The 27,673-nt window shown below is 39.0% G+C and overlaps 1 protein-coding gene and 1 pseudogene across 3 annotated transcripts in view; both read left to right on the top strand.

The window, feature by feature from the left end:
• Positions 1–27,673, top strand: part of LDAH (lipid droplet associated hydrolase) — a 99,729-nt gene that overhangs the window by 48,078 nt on the left and 23,978 nt on the right. For all 3 annotated transcript variants that reach the window (XR_016038535.1, XM_055399144.2, XM_055399142.2), the window contains exon 5: positions 22,208–22,442. Coding sequence is in view for 2 of the 3 variants with exons in the window: in XM_055399144.2 (XP_055255119.2) it covers positions 22,208–22,442 (235 nt within the window). In the remaining variant the exon portion in view is untranslated. The remainder of the gene's footprint in view (positions 1–22,207; positions 22,443–27,673) is intronic.
• Positions 18,323–20,336, top strand: LOC148776106 (nuclear pore complex protein Nup88-like; annotated as a pseudogene).

Raw genomic sequence — 27,673 nt, 5'->3', positions numbered from 1 at the left:
ACAGTGGAAACAGTGTCAGACTTTATTTTTGGGGGCTCCAGAATCACTGCAGGTGCTGATTGCAGCCATGAAATTAAAAGACGCTTACTCCTTGGAAGGAAAGTTATGACCAACCTTGATAGTATATTAAAAAGCAGAGACATTACTTTGCCAACAAAGGTCCGTCTAGTCAAGGCAATGGTTTTTCCCGTGGTCATGTATGGATGTGAGAGTTGGACTGTTAAGAAAGCTGATCGCCGAAGAATTGATGCTTTTGAACTGTGTTGTTGGAGAAGACTCTTGAGAGTCCCTTGGACTGCAAGGAGATCCAACCAGTCCATTCTAAAGGAGATCAATCCTGGGTGTTCATTGGAAGGACTGATGCTAAAGCTGAAACTGCAATACTTTGGCCACCTCATGCAACGAGTTGACTCACTGGAAAAGACTCTGAGGCTGGGAAAGGTTGGGGGTGGGAGGAGAAGGGGACGACAGAGAATGACATGGCTGGATGGCATCACCGACTCGATGCACATGAGTTTGAATGAACTCCGGGAGTTGGTGATGGACAGAGAGGCCTGGCGTGCTGTGATTCATGGGGTCACGGAGAGTCGGACACGACTGAGCGACTGAACTGAACTGAAGAATCTTAAACTCTAGGCCTGGGACCCACTAATCGGTGTTTTTTAACAAGTACTGTAGGTGATTCTGGGGTTTCCCTGGTAGCTCAGATGGTAAAGAATCTGCCTGCAATGCAGGAGACCTGGCTTCAATCCTTGTGTCAGGAAGATCCCATGGAGAGGAAATGGCTACCACTCCAGTATTCTTGCCTGGACAATCCCCTGGACAGAGGAACCTGGCGGCTACAGTCCTTGGGTCACAAACAGTTGGACACGACTAAGCACACATGCATGCAGGTGATTCTGGTGCATGCTCTAGTTTGAGAACTAGAACTTTCTCCAGAAACTTGGAATGTAGAATGTTCAAGATGTTATGGACAATTAAATCTGTCCTTGGTCTTTTCATGACATGTCATCTCTGTCTTCTCATATCATTCCTTGGAAGCAAGAGGAATATTTATCAAGTTCTCTAAAAGAAACATCTTCTTTTCTGTATTTCGTGTGTTCTAGTTCTTTGCACCTAGGATCTTATCCACAAGTACAGCTAGTCCCCTCGAGTAAAGGTGTTGATACAGGGAAACAGCATTACCAAGACCGATTTTCTCATTTCAGTGATTCAGGCCTGGGATGGGACTATATTTCATTCTCATTTCTTTGAAGTCTTAAGTTCCAAGATTTAAGCAGCAAGGTGGCAGAGGTCTGTCAGTGGATGCTGATTTAAGCCCTGGTTTTTTGTGTATAAGTTCTCAGTCATATGCTTCACAGAGACTTTCTGCATTCCAGCAAACTCCACTGTCTATATTTTTATATGTTTAGGCAATGAAGTAATTATATATGTGGCATTGTAACAAGTTTTGAGAATATTCTCATGGTGACAGAAGAGGACCTTTATCTAATCACTGGTATCCCAGCTTATATGGGTAAAACTTAGGCATATTCTCGGAGGGAGTTTAAGGTATATTCTTCAGTTGCAGTCCATTTTGATAGAAATGTGAATATTATCATCTAAACTAATATTAATGGAAAGGAAAAAGAGACATCTTTTAAAATTGATCACTTAAAAGTGTTATTATGAAAAATTTCGAACAAAAAAACATGTATAATAAATATCCAGATAGCCATTATCTGAATTAACATAGCTACTAATATTTTCTCTTTTCCTATTTTTTTTTCAGATATTTTCAGATAAATTAAAGCCCTCATATTTTCACCTTTAAAAACTCCACTGCATCTTTTAAGAAGGATTTTTTCTTGTATAACTACCATGTCATTACACCTAACAAAATTAATGGTATTATCTAATATAGTTCATATTCAGATTTTTTTAGTCCCAGAAGGTTGTTTTACAGTTGGTTTGTGAGTCCTTTCTTTACATTAAAGGCTTTTCTTTCCAATCATAAAAGTTAATATATTTGTAAATTTCAGGAAGGTAAGGAAAAAGTTTTTTTTAAAAAGTGTACTGTTATTTATTAGGATGTATTTCATTTCAGTTCAGTTCAGTCACTCAGTCATGACCGACTCTTTGTGACCCCATGAATCACAGCATGCCAGGCCTCCCTGTCCATCACCAACTCCCGGAGTTCACTCAAACTCATGTCTATCGAGTCGGTGATGCCTTCCAGCCATCTCATCCCCTGTCGTCCCCTTCTCCTCCTGCCCCCAATCCCTCCCAGCATCAGGGAGTCAACTCTTCGCATGAGGTGGCCAAAGTATTGGAGTTTCAGCTTCAGCATCAGTTCTTCCAATGAACACCCAGGACTGATCTCCTTTAGGATGATGGATGTCCTTGCAGTCCAAGGGACTCTCAAGAGTCTTCTCCAACAACACAGTTCAAAAGCATCAATCAAAGAATTGGCGATCAGCTTTCTTCACAGTCCGATTCTCACATCCTTACATGACCACTGGAAAAACCATAGCCTTGACTAGACAAACCTTTGTTGGCAAAGTAATATCTCTGCTTTTTAATATGCTGTCTAGGTTGGTCATAACTTTCCTTCCAAGAAGTAAGCGTCTTTTAATGTCATGGCTGTAATCACCATCTGCAGTGATTTTGGAGCCCCAAAAAATAAAGTCTTCCACTGTTTGCCCATCTATTTCCCATGAAGTGATGGGACCAGATGCCATGATCTTAGTTTTCTGAATGTTGAGCTTTAAGCCGACTTTTTCACTCTCCTCTTTCACTTTCATCAAGAGGCTCTTTAGTGCCTCTTCACTTTCTGCCATAAGGGTGGTGTCATCTGCATATGTGAGGTTATTGATATTTCTCCCAACAATCTTGATTCCAGCTTGTGCTTTATTCAGCCCAGCGTTTCTCATGATGTACTCTGCGTACAAGTTAAATAAGCAGGGTTACAATATACAGCCTTGATGTACTCCTTTTCCTATTTGGAACCAGTCTGTTGTTCCTTGTCCAGTTCTAACTGTTGCTTCCTGACCAGCATATAGGTTTCTCAAGAGGCAGGTCAGGTAGTCTGTTATTCCTATCTGTTTCAGAATTTTCCACGGTTTATTGTGATTCACACATGATGTATTTAAGATATCTAATTCCCTTGTAGATATTTAGTATAATTAAAGATTAAATTATTAACCATTTTACTATAATTATTATTTATTATAGTATTATAATTTAAGGACCTTAATTCTTTCAACAACTCTTGAAGGAGGCTATGCTTTTCCCATTTTATACATGAGGAAACTGAGAGTTAGAAGGACAGAAGAAACTTGTTGAAGGTTAGACAGCTTATTGGGGATGTGCTAGAATATGAACCCACATTTGTTTGACTCCAGAGTCCATGTTCTCAGCCACTAACTAGTCTTATTATTAAAAAATAATTTGTGGACATCAGGAAAAAGAATAGCAGCTTCTCAGATAAAGGTACAAAGGACATGTACAGATAATTCACTGAGGAAGAGTTAGAATAAAGTCTATCCAGAAATGTGTACTTAGCACAATGTAAGACACAGTGCTTAATAAACTAGTGTATGGTAGTAGTTAATAGTGACCCTATTGACTATGGTAGTACTTGATGTTTGATGAGTGTACCTCAACAGTTATCAAATGAGTTGCTGCTATTGCAGTATTTTAAAGAAAAAGTTCAGTGTTGTGTGTATCTACCTCTGTATGCATTTTTAGAAAGTCTGAACAGGTAAATACCATGTGGCTTGCACTCGTTGTCTCTGGGGGAGGTAGAAGTAAGGGTGTATAGGAAGTGGATACTATATCATTTCTACTTTTTACAATGATCATGTGTTACCAGAAAAAAATAATTCCTATGAAAAGTGTTCATAGCCTTTTAGCCTACTAATTCTTTTCTTTGGAATGTATATTAAGAAACTAATCTCAAAAGTAAAGAACACATTCATGTACAAATATTATTTATTGTATCAAAAATTGTAAACATCCTAATGTCCAACTATGAGGGAAAGTTTGAATATGGAATGTGCAATTATTAAAATATTTTTAAAAGACATTCTAAGACATGAAAGATAACTGTAGAATATTAAGGATGCTGTAATAATAAAGAGAATGTGGAGAATGTAGAGCACAACTATTGGAGAAGGAAATGGCAAACCACTCCAGTATTCTTGCCTAGAGAATCCTGTGGACGGAGGAGCCTGATGCGCTGCTGTCCATAGGGTCGCACAGAGTCGGACACGACTGAAGCGACTTGGCATGCATGCATGCATGCATTGGAGAAAGAAATGGCAACCCACTCCAGTGTTCTTGCCTGGAGAATCCCGGGGACGGAGGAGCCTGGTGGGCTGCTGTCTATGGGGTCACACAGAGTCAAACACGACTGAAGCGACTTAGCAGCAGCAGCAGAGCACAACAATACCTCAAGAGATAACATGCGTTTAAAAGCTTGAAAAGAAATGAATACAGAGGGTGTGTTTGAGTGTTGTGTTTTGGAGTGATTTTCACCCTTAAAATTTTCTTTTAATGGCACATATTTTTGTAATAATTTAATGGTTATATGTTTTCTTTCCTTTTTTAAAAAACAGTTTGATTTTATGACTTTGTAACAGAAAGTTGGTTCAGAGAGATGAAGTTTTTGGTAACTTGTTCCACAGCAAGAGATAACAATCACAGGGGGAAAGAAAGGAGAGCATCAACTTCCTGGTTTCTCTGCAGGAAAACTCACCCCTGAAACCAATAGCGGCTCTCAGTCAGTAACAGCATCTTCAGCAGTAGCAGCCATCCTAGCTTTTTAACTCATCCTACTCCATTCAGTTTGAGCAGGCTCCGGGAGTTGGTGATGGACAGGGAAGCCTGGCCTGCTACAGTCCTTGGAGTCATAAAGAGTCAGACATGACTGAGCAACTGAACTGAGCTGAACTGAACTCCACTCAATTAGTTAGGCTTTTTCCATTCCTTGCAATTTTTTTTGTTGTTGTTAATAAACCCTGCCTTCTCCCCTTTCACAAAATAATCTGGGTTGTGGATCGGTATATATCTTGTTGGCTTGCCTCATGATTGTTACTAATTTTTGAATGTGATAATAAAATCACAAGTTGGGATCAGCATCATCGTTCAATCCTACTGCTAGGGTGAAGCAGACCTATTTCAAATCTCATCAGACTGTAAGTTTCATAATGGCTAGAACTTTCAGAGGCCCTGGGGTATGAGCGAGCAAGTGGCACATGCCAAGTCAGTTGTCTTTGTGAATAACCTGGCAGTTGGTTGGATACAGGTCTGAAAAGCGTAGCTCGTGCCTTGTTACATTCAGACCTTATTATGCCAATGAACTGGATGTTCACAGAAGAACAGATTCTGAGCCCCAGTGGATGCAGCATAGCAGTCAGTGAAGAGATAACATAGAAGAAAGTGGAAACAGATGAGCAAAATTCTGTGAAATTGGTTTTTTGTGGCTATTGTTTATTCCAGCCAGAAGATTCTTTGCAGGTCTGTCAGTTTGTGGAGATGAGAACTATGAATGTGATGGTTATGAAAGGAAAAGACTCTTTAATATGGTTTCCCTGTGTGCATGAGGCTGGTCTGCCCTCCCTTCTTGCTATTATGGAAAATCTGTGAACAATATGCAATGTAGGCCTCAAAAAATTCCCTGAAGTGGAAAAAGCCTAGCAGGCACTAAATGAAAGATGCTTCACAAGAACGAAATGTGGTTGCTTTGAGATCTGACGATCCGAGCCAGTTCAGACGAATTGTGTTTGGTTGGGAAGAAACTAGATTTTATCAGGTATTGGGGAGATATACTAAAAAATGGATAAAGACTGAAGGCCAGCATTGTTTCTGACAACCTGTTCCTCGGAAACCAGACAGTAAATAATTTCCCATTGTCAGTCATAAGAGACCAGAGGAAACAACACACGAATGAAGTCTGTAGACAGTCCAGAAACTCCACCGCAACCAATAATTGTATCTTCTCACCCGCATAGTTGTGGGTGCTTCTGTGTAAGTCAAGCTGAGTGTTAGAGAGTCAGCCTTTTCTTCTTTCATAACTTGCTACCCTCAGAAAAGTGCTGAGGAGCTTCTTGTGCCTACTACAGAGGGCCTTCAGTCATGTCGTATGAATGCTGATTGACGTGGATTCAGAAGTGATTTCATAAAATCTTGGGGCTGATTCTGATCATCAGCGTGCCAGGGGAATTCTCCTCAAGGTCCTCTGAGGGAGGTGGCCTCAACTTGTCCCCTTTGGCCATAGTCCCTACGCCTGCCCTGTACATATCTAGTACTCCCGCCTAACTATTATTATCTCATATTAATAACTCATGTCCACTTCCTTTCTGTTTTTCCTACCACACCTAACTGATGGCTTCTGTCCACCATTTCAAGTCATCTCAATGCAAACTTCTTTGTGAACTCTTTCGTGATTCTTCCAAGTCATTTTTACTGTTCTTCCTTTATAACCCTTTTTCTCAAAATTCTTGTGTATTCCAGCTTGCATTATAGGTATTACATATTTATATGATTCTATTAGATTTTTGAGCTTATTTTTTTAAATTGAGGTGTAACTTTCACATAGTAACTTTTTTTCTCTTGCTGCTTCAATCTGGCTGTTCTTTCCTATTTCTAGTTCAGTAACCCTCTTTTCAGCTGTTAATATACTTCTTTTAAATCCATCTGTTGAATTCTCAATTTCATTCATTCTATTTTTTGCTTATAGAATTTCCATTTTATTGTTTTCATAGTTACCGTTTCCTAAAATTCTACATCTTGTCACTTAATTTTGTGATCATGTTAATCACAGTTATTTTGAAGTTATGTCTGACTTTCTCCTTTGAACTGTCAACAGTGTTTAAAAGTATAATTTTATTCCTTAAAAGTAAAAATTCAGAGATGACATATTTGAAATAAAAATAAATGAAAACTGTGTCTGATAATTCCATTGTCTAAGTGTCTTATATTATACATTTCTGCTTTCTCCTTTGTTTTCAGTTATGTTGTCTTGTTCCTCAGTATGTTTGTATATTAGGGTTCTCCAGAGAAACAGAACCAATAGAAAGTGACTAACTCTAAGGAATTGGCTAACACAGTTAAGGAGGCTGACAAGTCCTAAAAACCAGAGTCAGTAAACTGAAGACCCAGGAGAGCCGATGGTGTAAGTTTTGAGTCCAAACACAGGCCAACTCAAGACTCAGGAAGAGCCAGTATTTCGGTTGGAGTCTTAAAGACAGGAAAAAACCAATGTTAATCTCATCCAAAACACCCTCCTAGACACACCCAGAATAATGTTTGACCAAATATCTGCTAACCCCATGACCCAGACAAGTTGACACTGAAATAAACCATCTCTGCTTGTTAAGTTTTTCTTCAGTTGAATACCTGACATTATATTGATATATGAAAAGTTATTAAGACAATATGAGGCTTCTGTCTTCCTCCAGAGAGGATTTACTTTTGCTTTTGACTAGCAGTTATAGTCAGGCTTCCCAGGTGGCGCTAGCAGTAAAGAACCTGCCTGCCAATGCAGGAGACAAGAGTTGTGGGTTCGATCCCTGACTCAGGAAGAACCCCTGGAGGAGGGCATGGCACCCCACTCCAGTGCACTTGCCTGGAGAATCCCATAGATAGAGGAGCCTGGCGGGCTGTGGCCCATAAAGTCACAAAGAGACTGAAGTGACGTAGCACAGCAGTTATAATGAGGATCAGTCACTTTAATACGATGAGGAATGCGCCTGAATCAGGGCTATCTTTGTGAGGCCTGATACACCGCTGCTTGTAAGGGGTAGCCAATTAGTAGTTCCCACTGAGAGCCCAGCATGCCTTCTCTTTAATGGGCACCAAATGCCCAAGTTTTGATCGTTGAGCCACAGAAGATTTCCAGAAACTCTTCAATTTCTTGGCTGTATAGCCATTGCCTGCAAATTGGTAAATGACTAAGAAGAACTGTTTGAGCACACTTCTCAGAGTTTCCTTTGTCTCTAGAATTTTGGCCCTCCAGGTCTCTTCTGCCTTTGATACTTCCAAAGACACTTAAAAAAAAAACTAAACAACTTTTTCCAGCTTTTCTAATTGTTCTTGGCAGGCAGATGGCTCTGCAGTAGGCTAGTTTGCCATCCCCACACCCCATCACCACCATTACTGCTTCTGCCTAGCTTCGCATTCTTCAAGCTTTGCCTTGAGAAGTATGCCATTTCGAGTTCTTTGTTTTTCGTGTGACCTGTTTTTTCTCTGGACAGTTTTGGAATCTTCACTTTATCCACATTATTATGTTTTGGGATGACATTCCTTGGGCTGTTTATTCTTTTTAATCCAGAAACTGGCATTCTTACATCCTGAAAACTTTTCTCGTATTTTTTTCCTGCTTGTTTTCTCATTGTTCACATGTTAAACCTTCAGGAAAGATTCTGTTGATGTATTTCATTTTCCATTGTTCATCTTTCACTCTTTTAAAGTTCTGTATGATGAGAAATGGATAATTTCCCAGCCTTATCTTGGAATCCATCTAATTAAACTTTTGATTTCAGCTTTCATACAGATAATTTCTTGTTCCTTGTTCCCTTTTTGTGGAGTCTTTTTCAACTTTGTGGGTGTTTCTCTCTCTCTTTCTCTGAGGAAAGCAAATTTTGGGGGTTTTGCTGTATCATGCATTGTCTCTATTCATTCTGAATCTTTTTATCACTTTTTGCTTATGTTGATCTATAATAGAAGCTTCCTCAAATGTCTGACATTCCTTTGTTATCTGTTCACATTTAGGAATGAAGCACCGGAAATCCTTGGAGGTTTGTGTGAGTGTGGGCCTTGTCAAGTAGGCAGCTTCACAGCAGTGTGATGGGATAGGTGTCCTGACTTTTTTTTTGGTGTTATTTCCCAGTGTCACTATCAGTGTGTTCTTTCTCTAGAGCCCTTCAGTTTCTGAAGTTTTCAAATCTCCTGCCCGAAAGCATCATCATTGAAGTGAGACAGTGTGAGAGGCTGGTGAAAGTGTCAGCGTTCACGTTGGGCTTTCCCTCAGACCTCCTTTCCATGAACAGCCCTTTCCCCTGCCTTTCCCTGTGCCTGGAAAGCTCTCTTCTTCAACTTTTGTACGGAATAGACCTTCAGCCCTGAACTGTGGCTGGAGAGGGGAGTTGCTTGGGGGTATTGGCTGAGGCAGTGGACCTGGGGGCACTGCCCCTCAGCTTTCCATTTGTTCAGTGTCTGTCTCCTTGCACTGTCATGGAGTACCTGGTGGGGACTTGAAGGCACCCATGAACCAGGAAAGAAGCCCTGCCCTCTTAGAGGTCATAGTCTGCCAGGGGGAGATGATAATGAACATAGAAATTATGTTCAAAGGTGAGAGAGAGGACCTTGATAAAAACGATGGAGCAAGATAAAGGAATTAGAAGTGCCACAGCTGGGGGATAGAGGGCAGTGGTGGACTGTACTTCATTTTTATAGCCTTCTGTGGAAATAATTTCAAACTTACCGAAGAGTTACAAGAATAAGAATAGTACAGAGAACGCTATGTACGCTTTATCCTGACTTACTGTTATTATTTTGCCTCATTCTCTTTGTTATTTGCTCTCCCTCTCCTGCCCCCCTACACACACACACACGTATATGAGAGGAATGGGGGACTCAGTGTATGTGTGTTGTGTGTGCATGTGTGTGCATATATATAATGTATATATATCTCTGAACTAGTTGAGAGTTAAATATATTATGGCCCTTTGAAGTGAGCGATTTTTTTTTTAAGCTGGTGACTAAAATTTGAATTTGGTAACAGAGTATGTGATTCCCATTTTCATCATGCAGTATTTTCAGATACCATGGGGGCATTTTTAATTGGTAAATTAGTGATATTTGGATGTCAGGTGCAGCATAATAAGAGCTGGCAGGAATGTGTAAAGGCTTGGGAATGCAGGCCTGTCCTGGTAGGGACGGTAAGGCCTTCCCAGAGGCACTTGGCCTCTCTCTGCACTCTGCAGGAATGGAGGCCTTAGAAGTGCAGTGAGGCCGAGGTGAGACTCAGGAGCCAGAGTGTGGCGCAGCTAAGCCTAGGAGATACTATGGCTACAGGGGGAGGGCTGATCCACTTAAGGAGCTGGTGTGTCTGGGTGACAATAGGAGCCAGAGCACCCCCTTCAGAGACCTGTGAGGGAAAAGATAAGATAGGTACGTCTCTGATACATTGTTATTTTTTCCTGAATTGAAAGGAGGACAGATTCTTACTTATTTCATGATCAAAGCTGGTATTGGGGTTTATGGACTTCCTTCAGTTACTTGGGCGTAACCTTTTGCTGCGAGTTAACAGCTTGTTTTTCCCAGGTTTTAATCTCTATCTCACGGGGTCTTAGCTTTCCCAACTGTTGGATCTGCCTGCTGCCAGACAAAATGGGACGTGCTTTGCCATAATCCATGACTTCTGAGAAGTCGTAATTTTGACTTCTGAGAAGCTCGGAGGGTTTCCTGAGACAGCTTCTGTGGCAAAAATCCCTTGTTGTCTGGTGCTTTGTGCATGTGCCCTGCCATGGGGCCTTCCCTAGTCTGAAACCCTGTGATAGATACCATTGCCTTGTCTTCGTACAAGTATACAGTGGTATTTTAGTGTGTGTAACTGAAGTGTACATGTTTCACAGCATCTTTCATGAAAGTTAAACGGGGAAGAATCTTTTTTACTGATTTCCCTTCTGACCGCGAGTTCTTGTCATCAGCACTTTGCTTATGCAGGTATTCAGTGAATGTTTGACAAATAATTTCTCTTTCCATGGCACTTTTCAAAGGTTCCTAGGCCATGATGAAGAAGAGGTTTCTTGTGCCTATTTTATGTTTCTCTTGTACTTTTATTTCCAATAGCCTTGTGCCTATTGTGTGTTTGCCATAAATCTCTCTTCCATTAGACTTCAAGTTCTCTAAAAGCAGAGACTCTGTCTTGTTCACTGTTTTGTCTCCAGCTCTCACCACAGCATCTGGTGTATTGTAGGTGCCAATATGTCTTTAATGAATGAACAAATGAACAAGCCAGAAAACAATCAATAAACCCAATGAATGACTCCTTCCTCCCTCTCCAGTGGTTCAAGCTTTTAAAGACTGGAGTTTCTAACTTAGAAAAGCCCCAACTCCATCGTCAGTAATTCAGGATTTTGCTTCCTGACCTGCATAGGGTATTCCAACTCCAAGCTTAAGGAATTGCCAAGTAAGATTTTTGGTCAGCAAAGCCATTCTTTCAGATCCTGTGTAGCTTTGCTGTTGTTAAAACCAAGAGAAAGCTGATGTTGCCAGAGCCCACGGTGGTACTGTGAGAATGTCAGAGCTGTACATGTGAGGGTAGCTTTGCTATTGTCACCATTCAGTGAGTTCTGGGGCTACCTGGAAAACACTGTTGAGTTCAGAATAACAGGGACTCTGTGATAGATTGCTGGACTCCAGAGCAGCTTGAGCATCATTAGTTTTCTGTTTCTGTTTGAGTTCTTAGTTATTCTGAATCTGAAAGACTCAAAAGGAAGTAGATTCCAAGAGATTTTAAGCTGAGGAGAAGAACATTTTACATTCAAAATAAAATAAATCTGAAGTGTATAAAATGACAGAAGCTTGAAAAGCATGGGTTGTAGGAAGATTTTGATACTGTGTTTCAAATGTGTAAGTGTAATCATATGTAAATATCAATGCAGATATGTTAAGTATTCCTTGTAATTTGCAGCCCTGAAATGTAGATTAAAAGCATGAAATGACTTTTTTGTTTTTTTATATTCAGATAATTAAAGTGTAGAAAAATCTGCCCCAGAAGATCTGAATATAATTCACATGAATGAAAAATGGTAAAAGTAGTCAGTCTCATGAATGTCATCTGTCTCATGCAAAACATTGCAGTGGCATAATTTTTTTTCAGTATCAACTTTGAAGGGTCTTCTTTCTTAGGATTTAGGGTTATTTCTGAAGTTGAATGATTTGGAACACTTGTAAATATTGGCCTGTCTCTAACAATAATGGTAGCAGTTGTTTCAACCACAAAGAGTTACGTTACCAAACAATAATAATTATTAAGAAATTCTTTTGTCTGCAAGTATATGGTGTAATTAATGGATGGCATAGGATTCCCAGGTGGCTCAGTGGACCAAAGCAGGAGATGCAGGTTCGATCCCTGGATTAGGAAGATCTCCTGGAGGAGGAAATGATAACCCACTCCAGTATTCTTGCCTGGAAAATTCCATGGACTGAGAAGCCTGGCAGTTTACAGTCCATGGGGTCGCACAGAGTCAGACACAACTTAGCAACTAAACAATCACAACAGTGTGCTCTGAAGTTATCCTTCTTGGATTCATCTTTATCACTTTGTAACTAAATCTCAGTTTTCTCATCTATGGAAAAAGAAACTTACTTGATAAGGTTAAGCATTAAATGAGATTATGTATATAAAATACATTGATAGTAAACTACCATTACTGCTGTTATTGTAAGCACTTTCCTGGTATGGGGCATATTCCTGTCTTACTGATGTATGAAATTGTTAAGACAGAATATAAGATCTCAAAAAGCAAGCTTTTGATCATTAAAATAGAATGGAATTTTCAGCTTATCAACTGCATCATGCGTGTGCTCAATCGCTCAGTCGTGTCCAGCTCTTTGCGACCCCATTTTTTTTCAGGCAAGAATACTGAACTGGGTTGCCATTTCCTCCTCCAGAGGATCGTCCCAACCCAGGTATCAAACCTGCATCTCCTGAGTTGGCAAGTGGATTCTTTACCACTGAGCCAGCTGAGAAGCCATAAACTGCATACATATGATTCAGTAAGCTGAATAGCCTTATCCTAAGGAGAGGAAGACATGGCCTTTGGGGAGAAGAGATAAACTAGGATTATTCCTAGGTCTGTGTTTTGACTACTAGCAACTTTATCTTTTAATGCTGCCTGGTTTTTCTTGCATGTTCTCTAACATGTCTTAATGAAGTTGGCAGTCATATGAAAGGAAAAACTGTGTGCTATGTGTTCTTGTTTTCAACTTGTAGGAAGTACCCTGCCATTATCACAGCAGGTGGGCTCAGCTGATAAGCAAATAGGGAAAGTAGCAGTGATGCCATTCTTCTTCTTAAGATGTTGAAGTACCATTTATCATGGCTTCATTTAGTCATAACAGATAGACATCATTGCTGTACTCCAGAAAAATGGATGCATCTGTCATAAGCTATCTGAACATAAGCTATCTGAACAGTATATTGGACGGTTTTTTTTTTTTTAGATTTTACTCTGTTTAAAAATAAAAAGCCTATTTTATGAAACAAATTGTACACAAACCACACCTGAACTTCATGCTTCTTACCTTATGGCTATACTTCAAATTGTTTCCTAACTTCCTTTCTGGAAGATCATTCATAATAATAATAAATTCAGGAAAAATAAATATCAAAATACTGTTTCCAGTGTCCAAAACGTACCCTGTATAAAAAGTCCCAGTGTGTATATTACTTTCCTATACTAGTCAAGAAAATGTGGTTGTGCTTCATTACCAAATGTTGACTCTGTTAGATTTCATGTGAGAATGTGAAATATATGAAAATATTTCCTTAGAGTAGAATGAATTGGCCAGCCTAGAAATTCTTTCTTTAATAAGACAGTAACATAAGAAAATGTTTTGTCATGTACCCAAATTTGGAAACTTTCTCTGCACAGCTGTGTTATAAAATCAGGTATATTTCCTTGACCTCAGTGATCTTTTTTTTTTTTGCCAATAGGTTTCTACATGAATAAAAGAAATTTTTATTATTATGCCTTACCCTATCACATTTGGACTATAAATTTCATTGAAATTATCATCATGATATGTAGGAAAAGTCTAAGTTTCACCCAACAGGTAATAACTGTTGCTTTCCAATGGCAAGAGAGGAAAACCAGCCTAGTCAACTAAATATTAATTGTGATGAACAATCTTTGGTCTCCTTATATTTTTAAGAGGTAATGATGCATTCAGAGTGCACATTAGAACTTCCTTATTGTTTCGGTACATTCCCATGATTTCATAGTGCACTTTAAATCTCAGCTTGTTATTGATACAGATCAACCAAATGTAAGCCTGTAGTTACTCATGTATTTTTAGAGTTTTTCTTTGCATGTAGTTTTGTTTAACATGGGTCACAGTAATGGATCGTTTATACAAAGTAATGAATTGCTTCCCTTTTCTGCCAGCTGATTTGATCAGTCCGAAGTTCCTTAGGTGCTGTGGGTTACATAACTAGTATGGAATCTGTATGGTACGTGTTTTAGTATGACGGTAACTGTATTAACCATTTATATTCTCTAAATCTTTGAGGACATTTTACTGAACACAAGGAAGCCCGTTATTTTGAAGTGAATAAACTTGAAACTAAAATGAACATTGAGTTACCTTACATTTACCAGACTTCTTGGAAAACAGATTATTTTCATTAGTTGATTGTTCTGGCTTACTGTAGATAGGGTGGGGAGAAAAAAAATTTTCTTTCTGACTTTCCCATTTTAAAGGTTTGTCATGTGTTGTAGCATATTTTCCTGCTTTTATGAGCAGAGTACAATAGAACACAATTTAGTTTTACTTTCCTGAAGAATTTGTAGCACCTGAAAGGACTAGTTCTGAATATTTTCTCTTATCTCTGGTGCCATTATAAATGCAGAAGGTTTAGAGGGTTAGGATTAAATGTACTGACCTCACCTTTTATTTTTTTATAATTATTTTTTTAACCAAATCCCTGATAGTAGTTGGTTTGGTTATTTACTAAATTTACTTTTAACTTTGGTTAAAAGTTACTTAGAGGGAAAAATTAGATTGGAATTGAATTGTTAAATTGTAGTTAGTGGGGATTGCATTATTCAGTGATGTCTAATTTTCAAACAAAATTACCTTTGTTCTTTCAGGATAAAAAATCCAGAGAACATATGAGCAACAAAGCTCAGAATGTCTCCTTTGAAGCTTGCTAATTCCCTTTTATTCACAATTCCAACCAATTTATTTCAAAGAATAAACAGAATTAGAACACCCTCATTATTAGCACATGCAGATCTACTTAATGTTCATTATACCATAGTATTCCATTAGATAGATATATCATAGTTTATGTAACCAATCGTAATTATGGACATCCATCTCCAGTCTTTTGCTATTCTAAATAATTCTGTTCTCCAGTTTTCCCAGCTGCATTTCAGTTCAGTTCAGTCACTCAGTCGTGTCCGACTCTTGCGACCCCATGGACGACAGCACGCCAGGCTTCCCTGTCCATCACCAACTCCCAGAATTTACTCATACTCATGTCCATTGAGTCGGTGATGCCATCCAACCATCTCATCATCCTCTGTTGTCCCCTTCTCCTCCCGCCTTCAGTCTTGCCCAGCATCAGGGTTTTTTCAAATGAGTCAGTTCTTCGCATCAGGTGGCCAAAGTATTGGAGTTTCAGCTTCAGCATCAGTCCTTCCAATGAATATTCAGGACTGATTTCCTTTAGGATGGGCTGCTTGGATCTCCTTGCAGTCCAAGGGACTCTCAAGAGACTTCTCCAACACCACAGTTAAAAGGCATCAATTCTTCAGCTCTCAGCTTTCTTTATAGTCCAGTTCTCACATCCATTCATGACTGCTGGAAAAACCATACCTATGACTAGATGGACCTTTGTTGGCAAAGTAATGTCTCTGCTTTTTAATATGCTATCTAGGTTGGTCATAGCTTTTCTTCCAGGGAGCAAGCATCTTTTAATTTCATGGCTGCAGTCACTATCTGCAGTGATTTTGGAGCCCAAACAAATAAAGTCTTTCACTGTTTTCATTGTTTCCCCATCTATTTGCCTGTATTTATGTATCAGCTTTTTTTTTTCCTCCACTGATACCTTTATCGTAAATTTAATTCCCATATATGTTCAGGTCTGTTTCTAGACTCATTTCTGTTCCACTGAGCTGTGTGATCCTTTTCTGATCATACAGTTTTAACTATCATGGCTTCATAATGGGTACTGTCAGTAGAGCTGATCTCCCCTCTTTCTCTTCTTTTTCAGAATTCCTAGGTTTGATGTATTTTATTTTCCAGATGAACATTAATATAATTTGTCAAATTTCAAAATAAGGATCATCTTATTTAGTATTTAGTTGGGATTGGATGAATTGAATTGATCAGTTAACTTAGTGGGGGAATTTATATCTCCTTTGCCATGGAAGAACAAATGTCCCTTTGGATTTTAAAGTTCTCTTTAGATAAGCATAGTACATTTCTTTTTATGTTGGTGTTTAGCTATTATTTTTATACATGAAATTTTATGTTTTAAACATAAACCAAAAATAGTCATTTTACCTTCCAATATTTCTGTTGTTCAATCACTGTCAAGTCTGACTCTTTGCCACCAATATGTCTAACTCTTTTTTTAAATCATGAAATTTCATTGATACAGTACTTCTAGGACACTATTAAGGATGCAGTAGCCAAAGTAATCTTACTAAGATGGAAGTCAAACATATCATCCCTGTTTTCAGAACCCTTCAAAAGCTTTTCAGTGACTCAGAGTGGAAACCAAAGGCCCATTGGACCATCCATCCACTGCTGCCCCTGTGATTATGATGGTCACAACTGAGCTGCTCTCCTTTCACACACTGTGCTCCGGCTGTACTGCCCTCCCTGCTTCTCTTTTTGTAAAATATTTATTTATTTATTTGGCTGCACTGGGTCTCAGTTGTAGCACTCAGTATCTTTAGTTGTGGCATGTGGGATTTGGTTCCCTGACCAGGCCCCCTGCATTGGGAGCACAGAGTCTCTGCCACTGGACCACCAGAGAAGTCTCTCTTAAACACCAAATTAGGTTCTGTCTTATGGCCTATGCACTTGCTCTTCCCTCTCCCAGAAAACCTCTTTTTCCAAATATCTTCTGCTCATTCCATAGCTGCCTTTGCATAAATGTCACCTTTCTCTGAAGCCTTCACTAAAACACCTCATTTAGAGCTACACCCCCACTTCCAGCAGTTTCCAGTCTTTTTTCAGTATCTTCTGTCTTTCCTACCCCACCATAGGACTTGAAACTTACTAGTATCATCTCTTAATGACTTAATAATTATATTTTTATAAATGAAACTCATATCCATATCCAATGCAGAAAGCCAAATATACTCAAGGCATTTTTGAAGAACAAGAAAATGGGGTTTAACTTTCTCTACCAAATACCAAAATCTAAAGCTTTAGTAAATAAGACATTGTGCTCTGGGCACAGAGTTAGAAAAGTAGGTCAATAGAACAGCTTAGAGAGCCCAGGAAAGGACCTTTCACATACAGGATTTGCTACAGAAGTGTCAAAGCAGAAAAGCAGGGGAGGACTGGCTTTGCAGTTAATAGTAGTATAACAATTGAGTTTCCATATGGAAAAAAAATCATTAGACCCATATTTCACTCCACACGTAAAAATCAGTTTCAGGTAGATTATGGACTGAAAAAGTGAAAGACTAGGCCATCAAACTCTTAGAGATATTATTGAAGAATATTGGCTGCCAAGGAACCTGCAGTGACTGTACTGTGGCCAGCCTGGCTTCCTGACCAGATCGGGTTCCTTTTGCTCCAGGTGGGACTAACAAAAGAGAGCCCAGCTGAAGCTCAGGAGTTGGTTTCTTCATCATTGTCTTTGCTGCCACTGCAGCTGCTAAAGAAACCTGCTCTCCAGTGTTGAGGGAGAATTCTTCCTGGGCAGTGGGGAAGGAGGTCCTTCATAGCCCTTCAGCTAGGAGGATCCTGCAGGGCAGTATGAAGCCCTTCCTCTCTGAGTACCAAAGATTGCTCCATATAAACCCACCCCTGTGTGAAATCTCTCAAGTCCTAAGACCAGCAGAACATTTGTAGCTCTTATAGGAATTATAGGACTCATGACACTAAAATTACCCAAAAGACAGGGGAAGAAATCTGAATTTGAAGGTATAAAGCCTGTGGTTAACTGTAGCACCTCTCCAGTTGCTAAAAGATTTTTTTATTGTTTCTCTCTCTCAGACTCTTAAAAAAGCATGCTGTTTGGTATCCAAGTTAAATGCTAGAGCTCTGAATCAAACTGCTAATGTTAGACAACATGATAAAATTTATTTTCTGTGTGGAGCTCCAGACACCCACCAAAGTGATTGTACTTTCAAAAACTGATGCGGAAAGGCTAGCAATTATGCCATAATAAGTGTTCTTGTTGATCCACATCAGTAGAACTTGGTATATTGTTAGATTTCTTAATTTTTGCCACTCTGAAGGATATATTCCACATGTCTAAGAGAGACAGCAGCCCTGTTTGAGCTGTTGGGAGCAGTCCTGAAGAATATCTTTGGACAGAAAGGTGAAGGTGAAGCAGTAGCTTGCCTACTGTATGTGGACAATGAGAATAGGGAGGCCTGTTCGGGAGCCCTGGAGATGTCAGAAGGCTGTCAGGTCTTTACCGATGCTCCCCGAGACTGATGATAACTATCACTGGGATGCTTGTCCTCTGCACTCTGCTTACCCTGTGTCCTCAATGTAATCGTCATCACGGGTGGGTCAGGAATGCTGTGTCCCTGTGTGATGCTAGAAGGGGATGAAGAAGATGACCAGACACCAGTAAAGCCCTGGGATTCCGAAGATGATCTCATTCCTCCTCTGTTTGTGTTCAAATGCATTGAGTTGGAGTTCAATCTGGAAGTGGCATCCAGGAAGAATGATTCCTTTAACTGACTTTTCTTGTCCAGTCAGACTTCACAGAGACCCCGTAACCTTTGTGTGACTCTTTATATATAACCTTTGTGTAAACCCACTGAAACGCAGGCAGCAGGCTCTGACTGGAGGATTCTGGATCATCTCTGACGTTCTGGAACCCACAGTGATCTGCATCACAAGTACCCATGAATACTCCATAAGGCCTTGATTCAGTACAGTCCATCCAGCTTCTCCTCTGCTTTTTACTTGAGAAGACGCCAAGGTCGCAGAAACTCAGCGTTCATTCAGAAAGCACATCGTGAGCATTTTGCAATGTGTTGTTACCAGTCCAGCATTTTAAAAATCATCTGAAAAGGCTGTGGTTCTCAGCTCCTAAAGAATGCCTTTTATTTAGTCATCATGCAGGCCTCAGGGAACAGTATATTCTTACTTATGAGACAAAGAAGAACATCTAGCAGAGATCAGATTATTGTGACTGAAAAAGAAACAACGAAAAGATCTCAGATATTGTTGACAGAAAAGGAAAAGCCTGTAGGAAATAGCTAAGCCCTTAGCTGCTAGATACGACCAAGCAAGAACAAAAAGATATGATAAGAAAAAAGGGTCCTCCACAGTTTTTACTCTCAAATCCCTGCTCTCTATCAGTGAGAGAGACATGAAAGCAGAGTGACAGGTGTTACCTGATCAATGTAACATTTGGTCAGTGCCATCAAATAGATTATTATGAAAAAGGACTGTCGATGGTAGGAAGTGAAAAAGAGACTGAGTCCACAAAACCCCACCTTTATTATCAGGTCCTACCAGGAGAAATACATCCAGTTCATCCAGAAGGAGGAATGTAAATATTGAAATGGTAAATCACTGATGCCTGAAATCAAAGGAATAAAAATAGACTCACAACTAAAGTTAAACCCAGCCCAAGGCTTAAATCCACATTGTAGAGCAGATAAGAAGTTAGCATTATCTAATTTCTGAAAAATCTGATTTCTAAAATATTTTTTGAATGAAAATAATAATATCTTCATGATTTGAGGTTGTAGCCGAAAGACTGATGCTAAAGCTGAAACTCCAATACTTTGGCCACCTCATGCAAAGAGCTGACTCACTGGAAAAGACTCTGATGCTAGGTGGGATTGGGAGCAGGAGGAGAAGGGGATGACAGAGAATGAGATGGCTGGATGGCATCACCGACTCGATGGACATGAGTTTGAGTGAATTCCGGGAGTTGGTGATGGACAGGGAGGCCTGGTGTGCTGTGATACATGGGGTCGCAAAGAGTCGGTCACGACTGAGCGACTGAACTAAACTGAACTGAAGGACAGAACTGTAACTGTAAAAGAAAAGACTGTTAAATTCAATTGTATAAAACAGAAGAGTTTATCTCCATTAAAAAAAAATAAGAATAAGGAATGAACAGGCAAGTCAAGAACTACAACATGACAAAGGGCTGGTATCTAGACTAAAAAGTACCTTCTACAAATCAATAATTTAAAAAGACAGTCTAGTAGTAAAATGTGAGACTTAAATAAGACATTTTCAGAGGATGTATAGAAAATGTTCCCAAAACATAAAAAGACATAAAATCCTTAAATCAGAGCCATAATGAAATACCTCCAAATAACAGGTTAGTCAATTACAATTATAATAACAAAGTTTTCCAGAACAAATATATATAACAGTATGAACCCTAATGTCTGATGGTATGTGTATATACTTAGTCCTTCAGTCGTGTTTGACTCTTTGCTACCCTATGGACTGTATCCTGACAGGTTCCTCTGTCCATGGAATTCTCCAGGCAAGAACACTGGAGTGGGTTGCCATTCCTCTCTCCAGGGGATCTTACCAACCCAGGAATTGATCCCAGGTCTCCTGCATTGAAGACAGATTCTTTATCGTCTGAGCTATCAGGGAAGCCCATGTCCGATGGTAGGGGAATACACTGGTACAGGTACTTTGGAAAACTATTTGGAACTACCTACTAACACTGCAACTAACATGCCAACCATATGTCCACATATTTCTACTTTGAGATGACATAGTCAACAGAAATACATGCACAAGAGATGTGTAAAAACATCAGCATATTTGTAGTAACAACCCAGATATCTATCTATAAAATCAATTGTGTTGTGTTCTTACAATGGAAAACTAGATAGCCAAGGTAATGAGCTATTTCTATATGCATCAACAAGGATGGATCTTATAAACAATATTGATTGAAGGAAGTAAAATAAAAACACACTGCATGATTACATTTGTATCAAGTTCATTAACAGACAAAAATTAACTATGGTATTAAGAGATAGGTGTTAGTCTGCTCGAACTGCCTAACAAAATGTCATAGATTGTGTGCCCTAAACAACTGACATTTATTTTCTCAGTTCTGGAGTTTGGAAGCCCAATATCAGCATGCCAACATGGTCAGTTTCTGGTGATACTTCTTCCTGGCCTATAGACGGCCATCTTCTCTCTGTGTGTTCTCCAGACCTCTTTTCTGTGTGCTCCTGGGAAGAGCGCAAGCTCCAGTATCTATCTTTTTGAGGACACTGATCTTACCCGTGGCTTCACAAGGAGCTCACTAGTAAAGAATCCGCCTGCCATTGCAGGAGACAAACAGGTTCAATCCCTGGATCAGGAAGATCACCTCGAGAAGGAAATGGCAACCTGCTCCAGTATTCTTGCCTGGAAAATTCCATGGACAGAGGAGTGTGGCAGGCTACAGTCCATGGGGTCACAAAGAGTCGGACATGACTGAGCAACTGAGCATGCATGCTTTATTGAAGTTGAATCGGTTGTTAAAAATATATTTCATCCTGGGCTTCCCTGGCGACTCAGTGGTAAAGAATCAACATGCCAGCACAGGAGACACAGGTCAGTCCCCAGTCTGGGAAGACCCCACGTGTTGTGGAGCATCTGAGTTCTTGTGCCACAGCTGTGAAGCTGGTGCTCTAGAGCCTGGGGAACCGCAGCTACTGAAACCCTTGTGCCCTAGAGCCGGTGCTCCGCAACAAGGGAAGCCACCACAATGAGAAGCCTGCACATCACAACTAGAGAGTAGCCCCCACTTGCCACAACTGGAGAAAAACCCATGCAACAAGAAGACTCAACACAGCCTGTATGTATACATACATACATACATATATACACATACATGAGCCTGACAGACTACAGTCCGTGGGGTTGCACAGAGCCGGACATGACTGAAGTGATGAAGCAGCAGCAGCATATATACATATGGTCATACGTTGGTAAACCACTAAAATGGTAAATTCATTTCTACTTTCAGCAATCCTTCAAAGGGAATGGGAGTTGCTGTCATACTCAAGAACTTATCTAGGTATCTGATTTCCTCCTCATCCTGAAAATTAACCCCTTCAACTTGAGGGACATCCTTATATCCTACCCAGATTGGTTGAGGGCTGAGAAGGCAGTGGATGCTACTTCTCAGTCTGAATAGATCGTTAGCCATGTTCTAAAACCTAGTCATTTGTGGATACTATATAGAAGAAATGAGAAAGCAGTAACTTATCCCTTAGGAAAACTTCTCATCAAAATTTTTTTTTCATTTTAGGTAATTCGCTCCATTTTGCTCTTTCCAACAATTGAGCGAATGTCTGAGTCACCCAGAGGCAGGTTTGCCACACCTCTTTTGTGCTGGCTTCGATATGCTCTTTATGTTCCTTGCTACTTACTGCTTAAACCATGGCCTGAGAAAATCAAGTCCTTGGTGACCAGAATGGTCCTTCAAATGATGGACATACCGAAGGAATTTTCCTATCTGAATACGTTGGAACCGTTCTGCCTTGGTAAGCACGTTTTAAAATGTATATGTTTATTCTTATATCAGAAAGTGTTACGAGAATAACCTCAGACAGTGGGTGAGTCTCAAACAAGGAATTATTTGTTACATTTTTCTCCCAAAAGTTTAAAACTAGAAACAAAATGAAAACAGTGAGGGATATTCTAAATGACAGAGAAGCCTCATCAGGCTTTAATTTTAAAACTTATCCTTCTGTTTCTCTACTCTAGCTGCAAGACAATGAAAAAGAATTCTTGTCTGTCTACTATATATGGAGTCCTTACAGGAATCCATGGTGTTCCCTGTTAAGCTCAGTGTATAAACTGCAAAAATCAGCGCAAGGAAACCAGGCCTAATATCCCCATACAGTGAATAGACTATGATTTTGCTTTGCTCTTTAGAAGTTTTTGGAGAGATTTAAGTTATAAAAGTGATAAGTAGTAGTCATGGTAGTATAACATTGGAGGCTTTACTGATTCTAGTTTCTGAGTATGCCAGGGAATGTTTTTGGTACTTTACTTTTTGGCTTCAAATGTTATTTTAAAATGTAATTTATATTTTATTTAGTACTAATTTATACTCTATTTACAAATGATTTTAATAATAAAATTATGCTACCTCCATAGTCTGTAAAATGGAGATAATAATATCCTGTACCTCAAAAGATTATTATAGGATTAAATGTGATAATGTATGCAAAGTGCCTATCTAGTATTTTATTTATAATAATTCTCCAATGAATGATATAGCAGCAGTTGCAGCAGCAGCTAATAGCACTGTTCTAAGCTTTTACCTGTAGTCCTCAGAAGAACTAATGAAGTTCAGGTATGCCTGTCCCCATTTTACAGATGAAGATACTGAGGTTCAGAGAAGTTACATGGTTTGCCTGAAGTCACACAACTAGTGGGTAGTATTCAAATTCCAGCAATATGCCACTGTGTTAAGCTTCCTTTTACTGTAGCTGCTGCTGCTTTCTCTTTGCTCCAGTCAAGCATAAAAGCAGGACTACTGTCTAAAGTTTATGATACTCACCTACATTGATTCCCACAATTTCATGTGCATAGTGAATTCAGAAACAAGTCACACCCCTGCGTTTGTAGTTATACAGCCACAGATTATGCAGGATGTGTTTTCCTAAATAGCAAGAAGCAGTCATCACAAATACAAAGTTCAGTCTATTTTCTGTATTTATGGACTCCCCCCCAACAATATTCTACCAACACCTATTGTTTATTATAGGCTTAGCAAGGCAGAGGAAGAAGATAAGATAGGGAGAAGGGAAGCCAGGCTTGGAACAGTCATAAAAATCACCAAAGATTGAAGTTGGAGATGTCCCTTGAGGACCTGCTGGTCCAGCCCCTTATTTTTTCCCTCATAGAAGAGAAAGAAATAGCCTAGTAAGTGAAAATAGCAATGACTGTAAGTCAGACACCCTCAGTGGAATTACCTAGAATTACCACTTTAAAATCTACATAAGGAGACATATTAAAAAAAAAAAAAAAACACTATGAGTAAATCAAAATAGAATTCTAATACATTCAGTAACACATAGACAGGCCAGAGAAAGAACATAGAGAAAGAGAAAACAGCTATCAGAAAACAAATAATAAAATGGGAAACAAGCTCTAACATTACCAATAGTTACATTAAAGTGAATGGTCAAAATACACCAATTAAAAGATAGATTGACAACATGAATTTAAGAACATAACCTGAGTATATGCTATCTTCAGAAAATGTATTTAAAGCATAATCATATAGGTAGGTTGAAAGTAACAGAATGGGAAAAGATATATCATGCAAACATTAATCAAAATGAACCAAGAGTGATTATTTTAATATCAGATAAAGTGGACTTCAGAGCAAAGAAAATTACCAGGAACAGAAAGGGACATTTTTTACTATTACATAATGATAATAGTAAAAGAGTTAATCTGCTAAGGAATCATAGTAATTCTAATATATGTATGTACAAAACAAGTACGCTGCAAAATACATAAAGCAAAAACTGATACAACTGAAAGGAGTAATAGACAGAGCCACAATTACAGCGGGATACATAAATACCCCTCTCAACAATAGGACAGAAAGTTAGCAAGGATATAGATGAATTCAGCAACAGTATCAACCAACAGGATTTAATTTATAGAAAATGACAACTCACTCCAGTATTCTTGCCTGGGAAATCCCATGGGCAGGGAGTCTGGTGGGCTGCAGTCCATGAGGTTGCAACGAGTTGGACACGACTGACACAACTGAGCTGCTAGGCATGCACACACATAGAACACTTCACCCCAAACATCTGGGTTTCTGATAGGCATTAGATAGACTTGTGCTTTCCTTCTGCCTCTTTAGCAGTGTTCTCTAAACCCAAATCAAGACATGGGATGTTAAAGTTTTCTTTGTTTTTCTATATATACTTAGTGATTGTACAACACATTACATATGACATGTGATATGTTTAATATTTTTCTGTTAAAACAGATACTTATGTAAAGATTTTTTTCATTTTTCCTACACCAGAATTATAAATACCCTCTTGAAGAAGTAGGCTCCATAAGTTGTGCTCAAGAGAAAGGAATCTTCCTTTCAGCTGCAGTGATTGACTCCTCCTGAGTCTTTGGGAGCCCTGAATGCGGGCATCAAGGAGAAAGACAGTTTAGGCATAGGACATGTTCCCCTCCATGACTCAAGGCTACCAGAGCCTTCCATCTGCATTGTTGCTTGGGGGAACTGTGGAATTTCTTTCCCATAGTACAGTTACGCGATGTGCAAAATAGACTGTAAACCAGACTAAACACTCAGCCGTGTTGCTTCATCTCTGTTCCAAACAATCAACTTGCAAACAAACTTTTGGAGCACAGCCCTTATATTTCTGACATCGCTTCCTTCTCTGATTTTCTGTTCTCTTCCTTCTATTGATAGATCTGGCTTTCTAACATCCAAGTAGCCAGTACTTTAGTAGTCTCTTTTTTCCCCTCATTACTCACCCGATCTATAATAACTTTGGGTAAAGAGAAAGAAGGCAAGAATCACCTGTGTTCTTTCTGCTTTGTGTTCTTGGTTTATTCTCTACAAGGATGCTTAGTTCAATCTTCTGCTCATGACAGTAGGCTAATCCTTAACCAAGCATCTCCATCATCCTAGCCAGCATCTTTTTACCTCTCCCCTTTGGATACCGATTCAACCTTGCCTCTTCTCGCAATGGCTACCACAGAATGTACCTTTACCCTGACTTGCCCTGGCCATCCCACTAGTGATTCCTGTTACCTTGCTTAGGACAAATGGAAGAAAGTCCCAGATGAGAGAGGCTGATACTCATAAATCCCTGACCCTTGAAGATGGTTAGTGTATTCTAACCTGAGCTTCTATCCCATGAATGGTGAAGGTTAATCAATATTTCAGCCAACCACTTGAGTTGATGACATGATTTTCATTTTACACAAAGAGAGGGCTCATCGGGGGAAAGGAATACCAGATCTGAGATCATTCACAGTGGTGAAATCTATACCCTGCAGACCTCCCTCCTCCAGACCTACTTCTCTGTGGTTTGACTGTCATCCAGACAATGACCTCCAGTATACCAGTCGGACCAGTTTACCTCCTAAAAGGAGGACTTGCGGTGTTTGCACATTATGTAATGTCTGTGCTTCAGTAGAAATCTTACGGAAACAAACGGAGGAAGTTTGCCAGTCCAAGTGGTGGATAATAAATCCTGACCTATCTGGATAGAAACAGATTTTCTGTATCCTTTAGTTTATACACATACTTTTTTGTGGTAGTAAGGTCTGAAAAGTTCAAGGAACCAAACTATTCAAATATTACAAATGCTGTTGTCCTTTTGGAAAAAATGGTGGTTCTTATAGGCTGAGAGTCTGTGTATTAGCCCTCTTTACCAGACTGAGTAAAACTTCCTTTCCTATCCAGCATTCAAGATAGAGTAGCCTTAATTCAGTTAGTGTACTTTATAAACTTCACCATGTGTTCATCAGTTCAATTTATGTAACTAGATTGTTTTGCATATTACTTTTAAAGAAAATGTATGGGGTTTTTTTCCTTTAATTTTAATTCTGTAATAGTTGCTACTATGTATTTTCTTTATAATAGATGTTCTTCTGTTTCATGAGAAATAGACTTCTCACTGAGACAGCTAAATTGGATTTTCTGATCAAAGCTAAAAGCAAATATATTTTAGCTTAGCAGTATCACAGATCAAGATAATTAACGTTAAAAAATATTCTAGAGTCTTTTTGTTAGTTAGACCAAATTGATGTCTTAATTCCTTTCACTTACCTAATTAGAAAAACATAGTGCAGACAAAGGGCATTCCTGGCAGAGTGCATTACTTTTGTTTCATGCATTCTTGTAAGAGATTTTTTTAATCTTTCCTTTCCTTAATCAATATGGAAATAACTTTTAAAAGCATGTACAGTTATATGAACTGAAGACTATTCAATGAACTGCTGACACATAAGCTTCACTAAAGAATCACAGATTTCCTCTCAGGATATTTTTTACTTAATCCCAGAATAATATTTTGAATAAGACAAAACCGGACTCGCATGTTACCTAGTCTCTCATTTTTGTGTGTAACTTAAGAAAATCCATTAAAAACCAACTTCAGCTTTAATTATTCATGGAAGTTAAGCCTTAAATTCAGCAGTGAAGGAAAAAAATTTTGTGTGTGTGTGGTCAGTATTAGGATTTAGGCAAAAGGTGATTAGGTATGGTACTAGAATATCACCTCTGGTTTAGAATTAAATGACTCAGTGAAGGTTTTATTATTTTTTTCTATAGAAGTTTATGTTTTTAAATGCCATGTACTCAGTGAGTGATATAAACACATTGTAAATTTCAGTTTTCTAATAAAAAATAAATTTAAAAAAGGTTTAAGAGTGTGTGTGTGTGTGTGTATATATATGTATATATATATACATATATATATTTAAATTATCTACCCCTCTAAAAAGTTGTATTTTTTAAAAAAATCATATGCCTTGAGTTGTGTGTTTTACTTTGATGAACTCTGTTACATTGATAAGACTCTCTGTTTACAAATCAGATCAACTATCTGCCAACTTGGCTTCCCCATGTCAGCGTCTAGACTCTCTTGTGACATCAGTTCTTGCTCTACGGTCAAGGAAGGCAGTAGGTTTTTCCTCCTGACCCTCCCCCCAAACCTTCCCCTAAAAAGAAAACCACAAGCCCAGTCCCTACCCATTTATTTTATTTAACAAC

The sequence above is a fragment of the Moschus berezovskii genome, chromosome 11, assembly GCF_049115385.1.
Source record: "Moschus berezovskii isolate FMDL1 chromosome 11, NW_MosBer_1.0, whole genome shotgun sequence".
NCBI classification, from domain to species: Eukaryota; Metazoa; Chordata; class Mammalia; order Artiodactyla; family Moschidae; genus Moschus; species Moschus berezovskii.
This window is presented reverse-complemented; position numbering and strand designations above follow the sequence as displayed.